General features: G+C 45.2%; 2 protein-coding genes across 4 annotated transcripts; both read right to left on the bottom strand.

Annotated features, from left to right (window-relative positions):
• Positions 1-327: 327 nt before the first annotated feature.
• TMOD4 (tropomodulin 4) lies at positions 328-3,847 on the bottom strand. Its single transcript, XM_057722896.1, has 9 exons — positions 3,719-3,847; positions 3,353-3,509; positions 2,933-3,049; positions 2,348-2,437; positions 2,033-2,163; positions 1,832-1,939; positions 1,292-1,435; positions 888-1,032; positions 328-451 (listed from the first exon to the last, which is right to left on the bottom strand). The coding sequence occupies exons 1-9, from the start codon at positions 3,839-3,841 to the stop codon at positions 429-431; spliced, it is 1,038 nt and encodes a 345-aa protein (XP_057578879.1). The 5' UTR covers positions 3,842-3,847; the 3' UTR covers positions 328-428.
• VPS72 (vacuolar protein sorting 72 homolog) lies at positions 3,795-15,334 on the bottom strand. 3 transcript variants are annotated; one of them, XM_057722883.1, is made up of 7 exons: positions 15,132-15,330; positions 11,754-11,906; positions 11,461-11,575; positions 10,885-11,061; positions 6,685-6,829; positions 4,919-4,986; positions 3,795-3,883 (listed from the first exon to the last, which is right to left on the bottom strand). In XM_057722883.1, exons 1-7 carry the CDS (start codon positions 15,246-15,248, stop codon positions 3,795-3,797), a joined length of 864 nt encoding a protein of 287 aa, XP_057578866.1. In that variant the 5' UTR covers positions 15,249-15,330. The 3 variants fall into 3 exon arrangements, with proteins under 3 accessions (XP_057578866.1, XP_057578855.1, XP_057578847.1); XM_057722872.1 differs by having other exon boundaries at positions 3,799-3,883; positions 4,891-4,986; XM_057722864.1 differs by lacking the exons at positions 3,795-3,883; positions 4,919-4,986 and adding an exon at positions 5,595-6,184 and having other exon boundaries at positions 15,132-15,334.
• Between the last annotated feature and the right edge of the window lie 5,621 nt (positions 15,335-20,955).

Here is a 20,955-nt window from a genome sequence, read left to right on the forward strand (position 1 = left end):
TTCTGCCTTCTTCTCCACCTCTGCTCAAAGTCCTTTCCTCCTTCAAATAACATGAGGGTTGTGGGTAGGCACTGGGTTGGAGGGGAGGGGCTGGACATGTCTGGAAACAGGGCCAGGGCTAGCCACCTGTTGAAAGTAGAGGAGACTAAAAGCATTGTCAGGGTTATGGGGAACACCAAGGGAGGGAGCTCCCCCACCTCCTCCTGGTAACTTGAAACTCCCTGCCTGCTGATCCCCAGAGTATAAATAATCCCCTGGTGAACTGGCAGTAACCCTGTGGGTTAGCGCCAAGATTTCCACCCCAAAGCCCAAGGAAGGAGGCAGGCAGAGTGGACAGAAGGGCCTTTATTTACAGGAAAGGGCGGGGCATATATGAGGATTTAAGCTCTCAGGGCTCCAAGCTTTAGTTGGTAAAGGGAAAGGCAGTGTTATCTCTTCTTTTGCTGGCGACCTGTGAAGGAAGAAGAGTAAACACAAGTCATTATCCCATCTTTTGCTTCCTGAAAAGGTGCTCTTATTTCCAGTTCCTTGGCCAGACTCATAAAGAGGTAATGTCTTAGGCCACCAAACATGCCCCTCCCTCACATTAACAGAATAAGAAACAATGCAAATATTTCTTGTGTTGAAATACCATTCCAAATAAAAATAAAAATACAATTCCCCCCAGACAGGAATGTCTAGCTTCCCTTTTGCCTCTCTACTGGTATATTTGGACAGAGGAGCTTTTCCATCTACTTTCAGATAACCTACGGGATTTGAGCTTCTCATGTGATTATCACTTTGGCAGCACCCCAGGCTGTTAGTCACTAAGTCAGCTTTCAGGAGCATCCACCAGCCTCTGCACCTACTTGCTCTCTCCCCCACGCACCATGTGTGCAGTTACTCACGCAGTTCATTGTTCCGGGTCATGGCCTGCGCTGCCCGAGCTCGTGGCCCCTGCTGTGTAAAGTGGTAGCCAAAGCGGACAATGGAGGGACACTGTTCGAGCACGGTGGCCATCTCCATCTCCACTGCATCGCCAGGCCACTGGCGCTGGGGGAGGGAGAGATGGAAGCTGTCAGCCACCCTGTCTGGGTTGTTCACAGTCCTAGACCATCGACCCTTTGAGAGGCCAAAGGGGCTTGTTTCTCCAGAGTGGGTGACGGGAGGTGCTGCCTTGGCTCCCCTCATAGGGACAAAGAAGAGGAGAGTTCAAATAAGTTCAGGTGGGATCCTGCCCCAGTGGCTGTCTCAGGGAGGAGTCTCAGTGAGTATCAGCTGACTGCAAAGACCAGGAGAAGGGAATGCTGACCTGGTTGTCTACGCGGAGCTCAGTGAGTGTGGCATTCTCCCGAACTGCCTTCAGCACAGCCATGAGCCCTGTGCTGCTAATGAAGTTGGATTCAATGTTCAGGCTCTGGAGGCTACGATTCTCACGCAACATGTCAGCCACCGCCTGGGTAGTAGGGACTTGGGTTAGGATTAAGGGACAGTTTCACAGACGACTGAGGAGAGAAGGAACAGGAGCAAGAGGGAAACGGCTCTTTGAGAAGTGTCTTTGAGCTATGGGTGGGGCTTGAGGGAGGAAGAAGTGGGAGCAGGTAGTAGGGGAAAGCAGGGAGATTACGTGTGCAATGGAGTTAGGGGTGGTAGGGAGGGTCGTGGCTCTTCAGGAAGATGATCTGAGGATTTCAGAGCTGTGAGTCATAGCCCTGAGGGTAGCAGTCTCCAGCAGGGCTCCCCTAAGAGAGCACGATGGGAATAGCATCCCCAGCACAACCCTTTATGACAGCCCTGCCAGGGATGCGTGTCAGGGTGCAGGGAGAGGGCTCGGGACGTCAATTAGCCTTACATTGGCAATGGGGTCACCGCTCCTCGTGGCCACCAGACTGAAGCTCCGAACATGGGTATTTGTCTTCATTGCCTCACACAGCTCAGTTAGCATGGGTATCGGGATGTCCTATCAAAGGGGAATACGAGATGGTGGGCTAAGGGACTCACATATGTCAGCAGTTTTCCCAGTGTTATTGCTCAGAGGATGGGGGTCAGATACCTGGATATTATTGAGGTTCACCTCCTCCAGATCCTTGTCATTGCTTCGAACACTCTTCAGTATCTCCTCGATGTTTGTGGGATTTGGGGGCTCATCTGGCACTGGCTTATACTTGTCAGGCTGCACCACACCTGGTGGGTGAGGGCAGGAAGGAAACCCCAACATGTCCCTCACAGTCTCCTCCCCATTGGTTCTCTTACAACTTACGCATCATGTCCTCTCCCTGATGCACCTGTTTCACCCTTTGCTACCTTTGCTCACACTCTGGGACTGCCTGCCAAGAGCCCTGGGTGCCATACTCCCAAACACACTCACTGCTAATGCCTTCAGTGTTGCAGATTTCTCCGCTGCAGATGGCATCATAGTACTGCTTGTTGCTCATCAGTGTGTACATGCCCAGAATCGCTGGAGAGGGTAAGCAGAGAGGGAATAGGGAATGAGAAAAATGGACTTGTTCCAAGGCCCCCCACCCACCTCATTCTGAATCTGTTGCATTTTTGAAGCCTGACCTCTTGCACCTTCCAAAAAGTTTCCCACTCTTCCTTGGTCCCAGGGATCCCTTCCATTAAACTCTGTGAGGCAGTGGTTTTTTAAAACATTGGGACAGGGCTAAGGGAAGGTCCCTAAGGACCTGCTACAGGGTGAGGGACTGTGTCAGACAGTCCTGTTTTCAACCAGAATAGTTTTGCTTTATAATCCCCATAAAAATTGCCCTTAAGATGTTAATTTAAAGGTGAGTGAATACATATATAAACAAATAAGAAAAATAAAAACCACTACCTGAGGCTTTCTCAAAACATCCACATCCTGGCTCAGGGCCTTCCCCACTACTCCCATGCCATGGCTAGGACCCCCCTGCCCCAGATCTTCCCAACTCCTCAACTTCCCACAGCTACCCACCTGCAATATCACACATCTCAGCATCTGTGGCATTGGCCAGTGCCTCCTCCAGCTCAGGCTCCAGAGTGATCTGCTCCTGTGCTGGAATTTCTCTCTTGGGCTGAATATAGGGTTTCCCTGATGGGGAGATGAGGATGGTTCAGGTGGAGGTCATTTCTCCTAAGATCCTGGCCTCCAGCTTCCTTTTCTTCTCCAGGAGGTAGAATGTTGGGCTGTAAAGGCTGAATCCTCTACAAACTCAGAACTCCTGGGTCCCCTTGAGCTCTTCTAAGAGCTGAAGAATGTAAGCTGGCATGCAGGTGTAGGCAGCTGAGTCCCTGGGCAGCTAGGAGCTGGAAGGTTAGAGGGAAGCTGGACAGGGGACGTATGAGAGAACCATTTGGGTTCTTCTGGGAGACATGGATGTTAGGGTCTCCATACCCTTCTTCTCGCCTGTGTAGGGCACCAAGTCTTCACGCTCTTTGACCTCTAGTGCCTGCTGTTCCAGGTACTGCAAAAGGGCTTCTCGGTCCAGGGGCCCTGTTGGGCTCTTCTTTGTCTGGTCACGTTGTCTTAGTCCAGCTGGCAGGAGCATGTTCTTAGGGATGAGTTTTGGGGAGCAAGTCAGTCCTCCCCTCCAAACTGGGGCACCTCCAGGGCTCCCTAAAATATCTCCAGACATCATTCCCCTGACCCTCTTGGGACTCCAGGCCCCAAGACCATAGCCATGGTCTCAGTCACCCAAGGCCCCACACCCTTCCCAAATGCCTGGGGATTGCCCCTCCTTCCCTGTGCTGGAGCCCCTACCTCAGGGTCCATCTCCTGTAGCTCACAATCCAGCTGCTCTAGCTCCTCGGGGCTCAAGGTCCTTAGGATCTCATCTTCATCTATGTCTCTGTATTTCTCCAGTTCCTTCTGATACGATGACATGATGGCCCCCACCCCCTCCCCACAGTGTGGCACTCACGGAGCCTGGGATACGGAGATGGGGAAAGTGGTTGGACGATGGAAAGGTATACATGGACACAGCAGAGGAACAGACAAACCAGTGAGGCAGAACAATAAGCCAGTTGGTTGCCTTGGAGGGTAGAAATCTAGTTGAGCATGGGGAAATGGGGATTAGATTGTTTAGTTAGAACCAGAGCCTCCTTCCTGCTTCCACAGCTTCCAGCCACTCTGGATGAGGATTCCAGGCATCCAGGCTACATTTGCCTGCCCCATTGTATAAGAAATCCTGGCAGTACCCCTCCCCTATAACCTCACCCGTCAGTGCCTCTCGCCCTAGCACAGCTGCCCGGAGCCTGGCCAGCAGAGCTGGCCCCAAGCCCAGTTCCTATTGAAAGGAAGGGGGGCAGACAGAGAGCTTCAGGGAAATTCCTCCTCTCTTCCTCATAATCCAGTTTTTTCTAAACTGGCTTAAGAAAGCAAGGATTGCAGGGTTGGGGGGGAGGGGGGGACAGTGCTCTTACTCCACCCTCATTTTCTCTTTTATTGTTTGTGGAGGAATCAAGATTTCACTATGTTTGCTAAAATTCTAAATCCTAAGAGAAAGCAAGGACTCAGAGGAGCTGCGGGACTTCCAGGTTGGGGGAAGGGTGGTATGGCCTTAGGAGAAGGTACTGAGTTCCCATAATTTGTCCCTGGCTTTGGACGGGAAGGTGACACGGTCTAATGGGTGGGAAATGCCTTCTAAAGAGGATAAAATTTAAAAACAGTGAGAGGATTAAACTTGCATGATCTTTTAAAACATGAAAAATAAACACAAGCCACATATACACACCATGCTGAATATGAAAGATTCAGAAAATGTGATATACTTACATTGACAATGTAAACTACAGTCAAGAGAGAGGACAGACAGTGGCGGAAACACACTGAGTGACAGACACACACTCCATTTCATTCCCAATAGGAGCCACTCTTCTCCTCCCATCTCCCACCAGGCTCTGATCCGTAAGCCCCCTGCCTTCCCCACCTACCAGTCCTGGTGGCCACCTCCCTTCTCACCTCCCCTTCTGTAGGTTGGTCTGTCTGTTCTCCTGGAGCACTGTCCCAGCAGCAGGAGGAGCCCGGTGCTGGGGGAGAGGGTGGGGGAAGAGTGAGCTCAGCATTTTATTATTTTAGCTCTGGCCAGGTGGGGGGTAGTGGGAGATCACATATACACAGCCCCCATACCCTGCCCAGCCTTGAGAGCCTCTAGCGGCCACTAACAGCCATGGCACCTCCTCCCCTTCATACAAGCCCAAGTTCTAGAATCACACAGTTCTATGAGAATCACACAGTTCCTATTTATTTGGTGCCTGCTATGTTCAAAGCAGTGACTATAAGGAGGTATAAAGGTGAGTATAAGGATTTTGTTTTGGTGTCTAATTTTAAGGTGTTTATAAACTGTTGAAGGAATGAATATTTTACAGTTCAAAAAGGGCAACTCTGGGAATTCTCGGGTTGCCCAATGGTTAGGACTTGGCACGTTCACTGCTGAAGGCTCAGGGTCAATCCCTGGTCAGGGAACTAAGATCCCACAAGCTGTGCGGCGTGGCCAAAAAATAAAAATAACTCTTAAAAAATGAATAAATAAAAAGGGCAACTCATAACATATGCTATTAAACGAATATAAAGACCCATATACACTCAGACATTCACATATACTTCTGGCTCCCAACCCTAGATGAGACATCAGACAAAAGGGATCTTTCTATTTTATTAGATTAAAAAACACAAACATAAACTGTAGGAACTAGGGGGAAAGATGGGGAGAGAAATACAGAGAAGGGCTGGACAAAGATCAGCAATGACAAAGGGGAGAAGCAGGGCTTCTGAAGAACCCTAACTTAGGAGTCCCAAGTTAGGGCGGGAGAGAGGTTTCTATGGACTAGACAGTCCCTTCACTTGATGACAATTTTCTGGCGCAAGGCTCGGGGCCCAGAGCCAGGGAGCGGCTCAGGAGGCGGTGGGCCAGGGCCCAGGGCTGAGGCAGTGGGCGGCAGTCCGTGGGCAGTGATGTACTTCTTGTAGGCCTCACGGATGATCTTGAAGGCTCGAGCAGTGGCGTAGGGTATGTCCGTAACAGGGTCCCGGTATAGGGCTGGGCGATGGGTCACTGGGCAGACCTCCCGAACAGGGACCTTTGGGGGCCGCCCTTGGGGAAACCATTCCTCAAATGTCGCATCATCACTAAAAGTGATGAAGGTACGTGAGCAGCGAGCAGGAGGGATGACGGGTCCAGTCCCAGCACGGGGAGTCAATGCAGAAGCCATGGGAGTGGGATCAAGTCTGAGGGAAAAGACAGAGAAAAACACAAAGAGCTGAAAAGAGGGACTTCCCTGGTGGCCCACTGGTTAAGACTCTGCGCTTCCAATGCATGGAGCCCAGGTTTGATCCCTGATCAGGGAACTAGATCCCATATGCCACAACTAAGGCCTGGTGCAGACATATAAATATTAAAAAAAAAAAAAAAGCCGAGGAGAGAAAACAGATACAGGAAGAGATCAGAGAGGTGAGGAAAGAGTAGGAGGCAGTGGATGGCAACATTCTGAGAGAATCTACTAATTGATAGGCAGGATAAAACAAAACAGGGCTGGCTGGAAAAACAGGAAAGGAGAAGAGAGAGGCTAAAAGAGAAATAGGAGACAACAGGAAGAGGAATCCAAAAGATATCCAAGTGTTACAGAGCTGTGTGACGAAAGCAAGTGAGGTGGGACAGAGGGAATACAAGCTGAATACAGAAGGGAGAAACTGCGCTCCTCTTTTCTCCTTGAGATTCACTCACTCACCCTTCTACGTCGACATTCTCTTCTTTAGGGCCTGGCTCCACGATTAGTGGCACTGTCACTGAATGGTAGGTGATTATGGGCCCAGGGCACTTCCGCTTCTTGTGGACCTGCTTCTTTTTGTCAGCCTCGAGCCGTTCATATGTCTCTTCAGGAAGGAATGAGGGGATGATCAGTTCCCCTCTTCCCAAACCCCAGTTCTGTCCTACAGTCTCTCAATTATCTTCCTGGCCATCTAGTCACTGCCTACCCAAGCCAATTAGGAAAGTCGTCTAAAGCCCTCAAGCGTGTCCCATTTCATAAGCTTTCTGTTTGCCCCTCTTGACATCCTCTCTGCCTATCATTTCTTAGGTCCTCCTGGTTCCTCACCCACTCAGAACTCTACGACTTCAGAGCTGAAAGGGACCCTTTGATGAGAAGCCTGCTCATTTCGCCAGATTCCCCTCCGTTACTGCACCGTCAGCTTGCTCCCATCCAAGACAGCACACTGCATCTTTAGGCATCCCTAGTCATTAGAGTTCTTTCCCATTTTGAGCTGAAATACACTTTCTGTTGATACTGTTTTACCTTTTAAGGCCATAAAGGACAGAAGGCTAACCTGTCTTCCACTTGATGGTCTTTTGAATAGTTGAAGTTAGTGTTCATCTCTCTCCAGGCTGATAACAACACCCCTTCCACTGAACCATCCCTCATGCAACATGGTTCTGAGTCACCCCCTCCTCTGCCACCCCTGTGCCTAAAACTCTCTTTTATTCCTGTATTTATCACAGTCTGTGGTAGAGGCTGCAAGATGGCAGCCCCCTTATGTGTTCTGCTTGATTTGTATAGCGTTTTAAAGAAAATTTTGAATTAGTTGTTGGCATTTAAAAGTCAGGAAATTACATTTAAATACAGAGATTTCTCGTCCCCTTTAACAACAGTAAGAAAATTTGGCAACCCTGTGTCTGCATTCTCACAGGGCAACAATTAGCTGAGCTGAGTAATTACTCCTCCTTTCAGGCATTCCTCTCTAGTTCACCACAGTCCCCCTGGCTGGACCCGGTGACCCTGCTCTACAGCAGTTCATCGTTGGTATATATGTCTCTTCTTTAAGGGCAGTGACTGTGCCTCATATTACCTATACATTATCAGGGTCATGCAGCATTCCACACATTAGAGAAATTCAATAAAGATTTGTTAATGTACTAGGTGAGTCAAAAATTATCCACACTCTGGTTATATTAAAACTTCTGCAAATTCTATGGCCAGAGTGCAGATGATTTTTGACTTACCCTCATATAAACAGATCAAAATATTCCAGGTCCTTTTGTCCTCCTTAAACATGGGTTCTGTGAACACAATCCTCTAGATAAAGTGTGACCAGAAGAGTCCTCTGGATTACCCACCCCCACCAATGATTTAACCTCTTTTGTACTTGAATTCTGGTTGGTAATATTGCTTTCTTTCTCTTGAGCCAACCTTCCAACCCTCCTCTTGAACACTTCCCTGTACCCTCTGTAACTCCTGCTCTATAATCAGCCAACTCATCTATTTCCTCAATTTCCTCACTCGGTATGCCTTCCAAAACTTGCCTTACCAGAAACCTGTCATCCACGGAGGCCACCACTCTCCCTGCAGCCCTCTGGTGGAGGCTGCTTTTCTCCCATATCCCAGGCAGGATGTGCCTGTGTCCTACTGAGCCCCACACTTCAGGTCTTTTTGCTCCACTACTCTAGATATCTCTGTTCTTCTTCAGTAATTCTAACACCTGAATATCTCTCCATTCTATCTATCACCTCTTGCAGCCTTCATTTTCCTTCTTCTTCTTCTTATTTATTTATTTATACCTTCTGTTTTATTTTATTCATTTTTTGGCCACACCACATGGCATGGGGGATCTTAGTTCCCCGACCAGGGACTGAACCTGTGCCCCCTGCAATGGAAGCCCGGAGTCTTAACCACTGGACAGCCAGGGAAGTCCCTCATTTTCCTTTTTAAATCGAGCTTTGTTCCTCAATCTATCAGTCATTCTCCTGTCAATATGAACTCCCTTGCCCAGACCTGGATTGCTGAGTGCTACTGGAGAAAAGTTACATGATAGGTAGAGTGGAACCACCAGAAATTCATGGTCCCAAACTTCAACAGACCTGCCAAAACCAACAGACTATTTCAAACAGTCTTCACTCTCCAGTTTCCAACTCTATCCCCAATACCTGGCAGATGATAGTGCTTAAAAGACCTCACTTGAAAACTACTGCAGTAGTTTTGTCCTGCTCTGGATTTACAACCCTACAACTATGAGCTACTCTTCCTTCCTTCCTCTCAACTTGGGCCAATTCTTCCACCCATGCCCTAGCTCCCACCCCACCTCCCACTTCTCCAAAGCCCTATACTGTTCATGATCCTTTCTTTCTTTTCTGTCTTTAAATTCTTTCAGCTGCATCTCACCAAAAGTATATTCTCCAATCTTTGAATAAAACAGAACAATGACAAACTCTTCCTTGACCCTAGACCCCCCTGTTCCTTCTCTTACATTTTCATGGCCAAATTTTAAAAGTTTGGCCTCCCAACCAACTTCCAAATGGCTTGGTTCCCCAAAAGTGCTCTCTAAGGTCATCTCTGACCTCCGTGTCACCAAAACCAATGGAGACTTCTCAGTTGTCTTCACTGGTATCTCAGCAGCACTCAGCAGCTACTCTCATGAAACAGTCTCTTTCCTTAGTGCTCTTAAGACAAACTCTCCTGGAGTTTCCCACTCTCAGGCCCCTCCTCAGATTCGTTTCTAAGTTCCTCCTCTTGTAGGAGACCATTACATTTTACTGTCTGCAGGACCTTCTTGAGCCTCTGTCTACTCTTCACCCTCTATGCTTTCTCCCTGGGCAATCTCATCCACTCCAATGTCAATTACCATCCATATTCTAAAACTTCCAAATTTATATTTCCAGCCCAGATAGACATCTTGTCCCAGCACCAGATCTGTGTTTAACTGACTTCTCAGCACTGCATGAATTGCTCATAGACATCTCAAACCCAACATATTCAAAAATGAACTTATTTTTTTCTCCTGCCAAACATGCCCCTCCAGGATCTCCTGTCAGTTACTGATATTAGAAGCCTGGGAATCACTCTCTTTACAGTGGCCTGAAACAATCTATGTAGTCAAAGAACGCAGACTGTAATGACAGTGACATCAACTGACTTCATTATTTGTGATGATCCTCAGTCACTTACATGTTTTAAGAGATAGCTACTGTTTTAAAGCATGGCACTGCCATTATACAGATAGAGGTTACAACCCCTATTTTAAAGCCAATATAATAATAATAATAATAATAATAATAATAATAATAATAATAATAATAAAGTCATGAGAATACATCCTGAAAATGTTGGAAATAAATTAAATCTTTTCTCCATCATTGTAGTCTTTTGGAGTTAAGGTATCTAAATTTCAAAACTATCATTAAACTGAAATGAGTTGAGTCCCAGATATTCTGGGTAAATAATTTTCCACTCCACAGTGAAATTGTATTTGGGTTATACATGTTCAATTATATGTGCTTAGTCAAAAAAGAGATTCAGAGAGAGAGAAATAAATTAAATATTAGAGATTTCACCTGTTGTTTCACTCAGTGAAAGTACGCCCCAGAGTAAGCATGTGATGGGACATCTGCTGTTCCCTCAATTTCTCACATACCTCTCATGATCTGAGAATTCTCATCATCCTTTAAAGAAATGTATGTTTTTGTACACTATATTACCACACACGACTGTATGCCCCATAGCACATAAACTGAAGAGATTTTAAAGAATTTTTACTTTAAAGCATTGTATCTCAGGAACCGACTGATTCTACTGATTTCTAATTCTCATGATCATTAAAGTAGGCATTTTCACCCCATTTTGTGAACAAGGAAAGAAAGATGCAAGTAGGTTGTAAGTAATTTGCCTAGAGCCTTATAGCAAGTGAACAGCAGAACTAGGATCTGAACTGGGTCCTATACGGTTCTTATTTTACACCAAAGTACTTCAATATAACTTGTTCTTCAGAGCCTTCATAACTGCCTACTTCCTTGCTTCTAATCACTTACTCTCCCCATTTCTTTCTTCCCATTCCCTTGTCCCAAATCTCCATCTTTCCAGTTCTTTGGGTCTTCCAGGTCTCAGTTTTTCTCATGCTCCTAAAAGCCCCCCTACCCCCTATTCTCAAAACCATAGACTGACCCAGTGAACGTAAGTTGAGCTCCTCTGTGATCTTGGCCTCCCTGAGCAGCTCCTCCTGGGTCAGTGGCCGCTCACAGTGGGGCCCCTTTCGCCGCCGTGACTGGCCCTGCCTCTCTTGTACCCGAAGGAATGTTTGTCGTGTGTGCTCGGCTGTAGATTGACGCATGGACTTCCGACCTGGGAAGAAAATCAGAGAGGAAGAAATCTTTGAATTCAGGTCTACCTCCTCTGTATGTTATTTTTTTTTAATTTAAAAAATTTTTACTTGGAACTCATTTCAAATTTACAAAAAGTTGTAAGAATAGTACAAAGAACACCCATGTATCCTTTATCAGGTCACCTGTTAACAACATTTTTGCCCTACTTGCACTGTGTGTGTGTGTTTTCTGAATAATCTGAGAGTTAAGTTGCACACCTCATGGCTCTCCCCCTAAATACTCAGTGTATATTTCCTAAGAATAAGAACTGTCCTCACATACCCATAGTAGAGTTACCAACTTCGGTAAACTTAACACTAATACAATATGTTATCACCATATTTCAGTGTTGTCAATTGACCCAAACATCCCCACTCACTGTCAGAGCCATCATCCTGTAATTCTAGTGGAAGCAGTGCCTTCTCTTCTCGGGTCTTCTGGGAGCTACCAGCCGGGGTGCTGACCTTTCGTGGCCTCAGGCTCTTGAGAGGCTCCTGGGGACAGGTTGGAATCGGACACCAGGGAAGAGAAGAAACAGGAGAATGAGGATGAAGATCTTAGGAAGAGAAAGCCAGCCTGGCAGGAAATGAGATTGGCACGGGGAGTACTGGGGCCTGATGAAAGGGAAAATGCAAATTAAGGAACTCCAAGAAAACCAGGCCTCCTCTGTACCTTGTATGCTTTGGTGACTACTCGGCGCTTCCGTCTTGGCTCTTCTGCTTCTCCGTCACTGGATGGTTCATCCCCTTCATCGATGTCAAAGTCAGAGTCCACCTCATCCTCTGTGTCTGACTGGTCCCCTTGATACTCATCATCTCCTGATTCCTGAGGACACAGGGAGATAAGGTTCTCACTGGCATCAGTTATTAATGTCCCTCCAGGAGGAACAGAATCCCTTTGCTTACTGATAAGGGCTGCCCCACTCTCCTTCTCAACCCAACCTTTTATTTGCCTCAGGCAAGAAGCTTTCCTAGCTGATGGCTTCAGTACTACGCCTTCCAACATTAATTGATTGCCCTTTACCTGTAGCGCATTGTGTTAAGTGCTGAGATTCAAAAGGATAAGGTTTGACCTCTACCTTCAGGGGTCTCACAGGACAGGACATAATTATAAAAGGAAGTTTTAATACAGGCAACATATAAACTACCAAATGGCAATAAAATGTTACAGGTGTTCAGAGGAAGGCACACTTGGTATGGATTGGTGGCCTGGGGAGGTCTAAACTTTAGACTTTATTCCTTTAGACCAGGGGTTGGCAAACTTTTTCTGTAAAGGGCCAGATTAAAACAGGTAGTGGGTCAGATTCAGCCAGCAGGCTGTAGTTTACTAAACCTTGCTTTTGACTTTAAAGAATGAAGAGGACTTGAGCCATGGTTTAAAATACTGGTAGTATTTAGGGGGCCAAGAGGGAATTATGCACAGATCAATTGGCAAAAACAAAGGTGCAGAAGCAGGAATGTGTATAGCGTGTTTCTAGAATAAGGATTTTAGACCTAAATAAAGCAGGTCTGTCTCTGGTAAGAAGTCTTCCTAGCTGACTGCCTTTGGCTCCAGCACAGCCTCCTTCCAACATTAACTGATTGCCCTATAAGGCTACGAGATTTGAAAGGAAGGTTGCGTTCAACCTGTAGAGACACTTAAATGTTAGGCTAATAAACTTATGATTTTAACTTGCAGGCCAGTGATTCTCAGTCCTCTCCCTCTTCTTACTTGTCCCAGCATTGATAATCACTGTTGAAGTAAACGAAAGTGACTGAGAAATCTCTCTCATTCCTCAGGTGACTTGGGAAAGAAAAATAGTCGGGTACCACTGCTATGTTTAATGGGAAGCCACTGAAGATTTGGGGGGGGGGGAGGAAAGCTGTGTACAGGGGATGTTTCAGGAAGCTTTGAGGTGGTCGTATGGGCTGGAGTAGAGAACATGGAATAGAGCAAGGCCTGAGGTGATACAACTTAGGGCTAAAATGGCAGCCACATTGGAAAGGAAAGAGGAAAAAAAACACTTGGGGTCAGGGGAGTTAACTGGGCGGGGCAGTACCTCAAACATGTGGCTTTTTCTTCAATCAATGATGAGACTAATGGGCTAATCTTGATACACATGGTGCCAAAGTAAGCAAATAACACAGATAGTTGACAGTCCAAGCCAGCCAGAGTTCAGTCTTGCACTGATGACCATCACTTCCTCCCAACTGATGTCTGTGAAAGACAGCCTGGAAAAACTTTAATCCCCTCAGCCCTGACCTGGTATTAAGTCACATCACCAGAGGGCAGTAGTTCAACTACACATTAGCTTAGTGCCCAACTGAAATGCTTTCACTAAGTTATCGATTTACTACCATTCCTTTGGCTTTTATTGAGGGTCATTAAGAGACATGACTAGATAAGAGAATGTTTTTTACATCATCTACCAAGCCCCGTCACTTTATATATAAGGATAAAATTCTCCTTAAGATTTAATGCTGAATAAGTTTATCTCTCTTTAAGAACTTATATGCCTCTTTCTTACTAAAAAAAGAAATTCAGGATTTGGCTGCCAGGAAACTCACAGCTAAATTTAATATCAACTGTTATTACCATTTTAGCAGAGGCTCCTGGTACAATTACTTCTGATCTGTCTCTATTTTTACTGCTCCTACTTTTTGTTTATATCATAAGCCTCCTTAAGTCCTTTTTGGAAGCGTGAAGGGTACATATTAAATAACGACTCGTAAAATGACAGGAATAGGAAAATGGCCTTTGGAGGAGGGATGAGAAGGTTCTATTTTAAACTAATTGGTTAGGACTGTGTAAGTAATGACTCCTAATCAGTCACCTAGTCCTGTGGATTCTATTTCCTTAACTTCTCTTGAACCCTCCTATCCTTGTTTCTCCACTCCCACTGCCTCCTTCAAATCATTTTCCTCATTACAGAGTGATCTTTCTAAAGCACAAATCTGATCATGAAATAATCTTCTCAGTCCTCTGAATGAAGAGCAAAACTCCTTAACATGGCTCACAGGGCCCTACTGGATCTGGCCCAGGACTACTCCCTCTAACCTTTTTTTCTCCTTCATGGTTTACATATTCTGCCCCACCCCCTTGCTGGACTAACCTTCCTCCTGCTTCCAGTCCTACTGCTCTTCATCCAGCCAAGGCCTACTTTTCATTCTATGCTCAGCTTAAACATCATGTCCCCCAGGGATGCCCATCCCAAACAACAACTTTGGCTCCCATGTGTTACCATAGCACCCTGTGATTAACACTTATTTTACCCTTTATCACACAATATTTTAACTGACTGTTAACTCAGCTAGTTCCCCCACTACAGTCTGGAAGATGTAAAGACAAAGCGGTGTTTTTAATACTCTCTGTTTCCATGGAGCCTATCACGGTGCTTGGCTTGCTCTAGGCGCTTAACACATTTAAAGAATGGATAGATTCAATCAATACAAATTTAACAAGGGCCAACTCAATCCAGACACTGGACTAGGCACTGGACGTATACTGTTGAACAAAACAGAGCACCTCTAACCTTACACAGCTTACAATCTAATGGGAAAGTATAAACAAATAAGCAAGCCAAATCTAATTACAAATTGAAATATGTTCTATGAAGGAAATATATGGCGACACTTTTTAGGACAGCCAAGGAAATGTTATCTAAGAAGACATTTATACAACGGGATGTGAAAGCTGAGAAAGGAGTAATCCCTCTGTTTTTTTTTTTTTTCTTTTTCGAGAGGTTCCTTTCTACACTTCAGGTGAATAACCAGTCAGTGGGCCAACGAGTATATACCGCGTGACTACGATGTGCCTGGCGTACGCCAGACGTCAATTCACAGTAGGTTTCAGCCACAGTCTGGAGTCCTCCGGACAGCTTCCCCATTCCTGACCCCACCAACCCCATCCAGGGCTCTCCCTTCTAGGACTCCAGTTTATGCCCACCCCATCTCGAGTGTCTGCTACCAAGGCTCCTCTCCCTTCCCCGCCCCCTTCTTTGTCCGAGTTTTCTCCCTTCGTCAGGACTCCTTTGAGCTTTCTTCCCTCCCTCTTCCTGGGCCCGGCTCTTGCCTCTGTGAAACCCCCATAAGTCGTCTGGTAGAACTCATCTTCCTCCTCTGCCTCCAGGAGCCCAGAAAGCCGGTTCCCCGCGGTCTTCCGGGGGGCCCGACCTCCAGCCAAGCTCATATCGCCTACTGGGACTGCACTGCCGCCAGCAGCCCCTCACCCAGCACGGTTCTCTGGGTTCGGCGCTCGACACCACTACCTGCGGGCGGGCGGCGGATGCCGGTCGTCTACAGGCAGAAGTAGCAGAGCGTCGAGAGGCTCCTAGTCCCATCCCCTAAGTCTTCTCAACGTTTCAGCCCCGCCCGCTCCTGCTTAGAGCCCACGTCAAGCTCCCGGCCCCAGGTCGGGCGCACATCCCGGCTGCGGAATGATTCCACTCGGTTACACCAGGAACCCCACTACCCCAAGTGCAGAATTTGGGAGTCTAGAAATTTTCATTTAGAAGAGGTCAGGCTCCCTCTGCTCCAGTACGTTTTCCACTCTGCTGTCAGTAAAAACCTTTCTGAAAACCCAGATTTTGTCACTCTTCTGCTCAAAAATCTTTAATGGCTCCCTGTCAGCTACCGCATGAAGTCCAAAATCCTTGTGGCAAAATAGTAGTGTGGTTAAGAGCACAGCTTTAGATGCAGACAGACCTGAGTTTGCATTTGAGCTTAAGGTCTTCTAGTTGTGTGACTTTGGACAAGTTGGTTTACCTCACTGAATTTCAGTTTTCTCATCTGTAAAGTGGGACAAATAATAATACCTACCCTTTAAGGTAGTTAAGATTAAGAAATGTAATCCTTGTAAACGGCTTAGCACACTATTTAGTAAGCACATAGATGTTTAGTAGGTGATAACTGTTAACATGGCATTCAAGATCCTTCATAATTTAGCCTCTCCGTGCCTTTCATAGCCTCAACTCCTGCCACATCATCCTATTCTAGGATCATTTCCCTGACAACAATTCTCTATGGTGCTTCCATGCTTTTCCTTCTTAAAATCTCTTTCCTTTCTTGTCTATCTGGCAAAATTCCAATTCTATAGGACACACTCATTCTTCTCACACACCCATTCCTTTCTTCCCAATCATAACTCCTATAACCATTGAGATCATGCTTCCTAGATCCTTGGGAATAGTTCCAATCTCAAATAGTTTGTGGTATTATCAAGAATGTATCGAAAATAATGCCATTTGAAGCAACATGAATGGACCTAGAGATTGTCATACAGAGTGAAGTGTCAGAAAGAGAAAAAAAAAATCATATGATATCGTTTGTATGTAGAATCTATAAAAATGGTACAGATGAACTTATTTGCAAAGCAGAAATAGAGTCAGAGATGTAGAAAACAACTTTATGGTTACCAAGAGGGGAAGGAGGGGTGTAGGAGGGGGTGGGATGAATTGGGATATTGGGATTAACATATACACACTACTATATATAAAATAGATAACTAATAAGAACCTACTGTATAGCACAGGGAACTCTCCTCAATGCTCTGTCGCGACCTAAATGGGAAAAAAATCTAAAAAAGAGTAGATATATGTATATGTATAACTGATTCACCTTGCTGTACAGCAGAAACTAACACAGCATTGTAAAACAACTACACTCCAATAAAAATTCATTTTAAAAAAGAATGTGTCAACTTCTCTTCCCATTTTTTATTCTGAAAATATGGTTTTCAAAACACAGCATTTGTGCATACTCTATGATGGCACCTATTATGTTCCCCCCCCAACCTGCCAGCACATTTTATAGTTTGCAAAGTGCTTTATTTTTATTTATTTATTTACTTATTTATTTATTGTCTGCGTTGGATCTTCACTGCTGCATGCAGGCTTTCTCTAGTTTCAGAGAGCCAGGGCTACTCTTCGTTGCAGTGTTCAGGCTTCTTGTTGTTGTGGCTTCTCCTGTTGCAGAGCATAGGCTCTAGGCACACGGGCTTCAGTAGTTGTGGCTCGCAGGCTCTGTACTGCAGGCTCAGCAGTTGTGGTGCACGGACTTAGTTGCTCCTCGGCATGTGGGAATTTCCCAGACCAGGGATCAAACCTATGTCCCCTGCATTGGCAGGCGGATTCTTCCCTGCGCCACCAGGGAAGTCCTGTTTTTTTTTTTTAGAACTTTTATTGAGACACAGTTAACAGACAATAAACAGCATATGTTTAGAGTGTACAATTTGGTATCCCAATCTCCCAATTCATCCCCCTCAACCACCCCTGCTTTCCCCACTTGGTGTCCATGTGTTTGTTCTCTACATCTGTGTCTCTACTTCTGCCTTGCATTTTCTCTTTCATAGTTGTTAGCATTTGCCTTATGTATTGAAGTGCTCCTATATTGAGTGCATATATATTTATAATTATCTCCTCTTCTTGGATGGATCCCTTGATCTTTATGTAATGTCCTTTCTTGTCTCTTGTAACAGTTTTTATTTTAAAGTCTATTTTATCTGATGTGACTATTGCTACTCCAGCTAAAGAAATTCATTTGCATGGAATATCTTTTTCCATCCCCTCACTTTCCGTCTGTATGTGTCCGTAGGTCTGAAGTGGGTCTCTTGTAGACAGCATATATATGGGTCTTGTTTTTGTATCCATTCAGCCAGTCTGTGTCTTTTGGTTGGTGCATTTAGTCCATTTACATTCAAGGTTATTATCGAGATGTATGTTCCTATTATCATTTTCTTAATTGTTTTGTTTTTGTTTCTCTGTAGGTCCTTTTCTTCTCTTATGTTTCCCGCTTAGAGAAGTTCCTTTAGCATTTGTTGTAGGGCTGGTTTGGTGGTGCTGAATTCTCTTAGCTCTTGCTTGTCTTTAAAGCTTTTGATTTCTCCATCGAATCTGAAGGAGACCCGTGCTGGGTAGAGTATTCTTGGTTGTAGGTTCTTCCCTGTCATCACTTTAAATATATCATGCCACTCCCTTCTGGCTTGCAAAGTTTCTGCTGAGAAATTAGCTGTTAACCTTATAGGAGTTCCCTTGTATGTTACTTGTCATTTTTCCCTTGTTGCTTTTAATAACATTTCTCTGTCTTTAATTTTTGTAAATTTGACTACTGTATGTCTTGGTGTGTTTCTCCTTGGGTTTCTCCTGCCTGGAACTCTCTGTGCTTCCTGGACTTGGGTAGCTATTTCCTTTCCCATGTTAGGGAAGTTTTCAACTATAATCTCTTTCAATATTTTCTCGGGTCCTTTCTCTCTCTCCTCTCCTTCTGGGACCGCTGTAATGCGAATGTTGCCACATTTAACATTGTCCCAGAGGTCTCTTAGGCTTTCAGTTCTTCTCATTCTTTTTCCTTACTCTTTTCCGCATCAGTGATTTTCACCATTCTGTCTTCCAGGTCACTTATTCGCCCTTCTGCCTCAGCTAATCTGCTGTTGGTTCCTTCTAGTGTATTTTTCATTTCAGTTATTGAGTTGCATATCTCTGTTTGTTTGCTCTTTAATTATTCTAGGTCTTTGGTAAACTTTTCAATCTTTGCGTCCAGTCTTTTCTCAAAGTCCTGGGTCATCTTCACTATCATTATTCTGAATTCTTTTTCTGGAAAGGTGCCTATCTCCTCTTCATTTAGTTGTTTTTCTGGGGTTTTATCCTGTCCCTTCATCTGGTACAAAGTCCTCTGCTTTTTCATTTTCTCTCTCTTTCTGTGGCTGTGGTTTTCAGTTCCACAAGATGAAATACTGCTGATACTGCTTGATAGTCTGCCCTCTTGTGGAGGAAGCTATCAGGGAAGTCCTATTGTATTTTATTCTAATGATTTCTGTGTCTGTCTTTCTCATTAGTCTGTGATCTTTTTGAGGGCAGGGACTTTATCTTCATCTGTGTATACCAGGAATTCCCATAGTGCCTAGGATGTAGTTGAGAATAAATAATACTAACTCAGTGAATGAATGAATGAATGAATGAATGAATGAATAAGGTACCCATCCTCTTAAAATGCCTCGATGTTGACCTAGCCAATCCATTTTTACGTTGGGAACTGCCGTAAGACATGAAGGTCACTTTAGCAAGGCTGTGTGTGTTTGTGTGTGTCTGTGTACACACTATTTCCTTCAAGTCTGTGTGTGTGGCTCTATTTTGAGATCACCAGATTGCTCCCCTCCTTTCCCAAAGTATATATTGGTGAACTCCCTTTTCCATTTCCTTGTAGGCACCAAACCAATGTGTCCTGTTCTGCCCCTGCTTCCACACCCTGCCACATCACCCCAGTACTGCTATGCCAGGAATGTTACTGGGGGAGAATGGCTCTGTGACTCAGAGGCCACCCCAGGGATTGAGTGGGAGTGGAGGCAAAGACAAGGTTTGGGGGGAAAACCCCTAGCCCCACTTTTTGAATTTTGCCTTCATCCATTCATACATTCAGGAGGACATATTGGGCACCTACTCTGTGCCAGGCACTATTCTAGATGTTTGAGATATAAAAATGGATAAGATGTAATCTTTGCCCTGAAATGTTCACAGTATTATGAGGGAGATGAACTAGTAAACAGACTGACATAATACAAGGTGGTAGGAGTAACAGTAGCTATTTTCTGGTACATAAAGGAGAAACAAAGACCTCTAAGAAGCTACAAAACAGGAGTCTCTTCTTTTAGGAGGGCTGAAATCTAATTCATAGATCAAACCCGAGGGAGAAGATCCCCCTGTTGATCTATCGCCTTGGTGAGTCAGGGTTTTATTGGTCTATTTCCAATTTTAAAATCAGAATCATAAAACACTTCAAAAATAAAATAAAATAAAATACTTCAATGTTATATAATCCCATTGCTATGGAATTATAAGTGGCAGTCCAAGCATTTGAAGTTTGTCTACCTTCAGTACCCAAAGGAAGATGAATAATCCAGTAGGTGGCAGCAGGGAAACAACTATTTTAGATCTTGATGAGGGAGGGGTAGAAGGCAGAGGTAAATGCTTGGAGATATTTTCTGGAGTTAGGTCCTACGTTCCCTTTTGAAGACCCAGAGGACATTCGAATAGCGGATAACCAGGCCCATGTTGGGGGCTGCAATACCTAGGATCCCCACCCCCACCGCGTTCTTCTTCATTTATTCATTCCGCAAATAATTACTGAACCCCTACTACGTACAGAGTTACATCATGGGAGGAGCTGGAGTTGTGAAAAACAGTCCTTGCTCTCTAGCAGCTGAACAGTCTGTTCAGAGAGAGCCAGGTCTTCATATACCCATAACGGTTCATAATCTCCAGGGTATTTTGTTAAAACAGAGCGGGATTAGTACGAAGACTAGACTAGAGTGGGGAATTTCTCTGAGCCTCCATGCCCTTTGGAGCATAGGTAACTAAGAGAGGCTAAGGGCTTGGATCACAGGAAGATTGTATTATGTTTCTGATCACTGTCCGTGGCCCTTTTGGACAGGTCTTTATTCGTTCATTTATCAAATATTTACGCAACTCCATCACCGTGCCCAGTATTGCGTTTGAGGCAAATTGCAGATGTTTTGAATATCATTCAGAAGGGAAGACATGCACGCATATGAAACTAAATAGTAAACAAGGCAGTAAAGCCAGAAGACTACTTGATGGCATGTGATGTTTTGTGATATTCGACTGTTTAACGTCTTTGACTTGACATCAGCGCTTCTGTTGGGAGTTCTTCCTGGGCTGTGAAACTGAAAGGGTCAGCCCCGCGGACTCTTATCCTGAACTCACACTTCCCAAAGAGCCGAACCTAGATTGACTCATCCAGCCACCGTAGACAGGAGCGCGCTGTATTCGACTCTTGGATTTGTTAGGGCGCGAGGGACCCGCGTCATGTGACCAAGACCAGCCTTCTGATTGGTTTGCCTCCTCTAAGGTCCTCCCACCTCCACTATTGGATGGGATGGGCCG

The sequence above is a fragment of the Hippopotamus amphibius genome, chromosome 1 (genome assembly GCF_030028045.1).
Source record: "Hippopotamus amphibius kiboko isolate mHipAmp2 chromosome 1, mHipAmp2.hap2, whole genome shotgun sequence".
NCBI lineage: Eukaryota > Metazoa > Chordata > Mammalia > Artiodactyla > Hippopotamidae > Hippopotamus > Hippopotamus amphibius.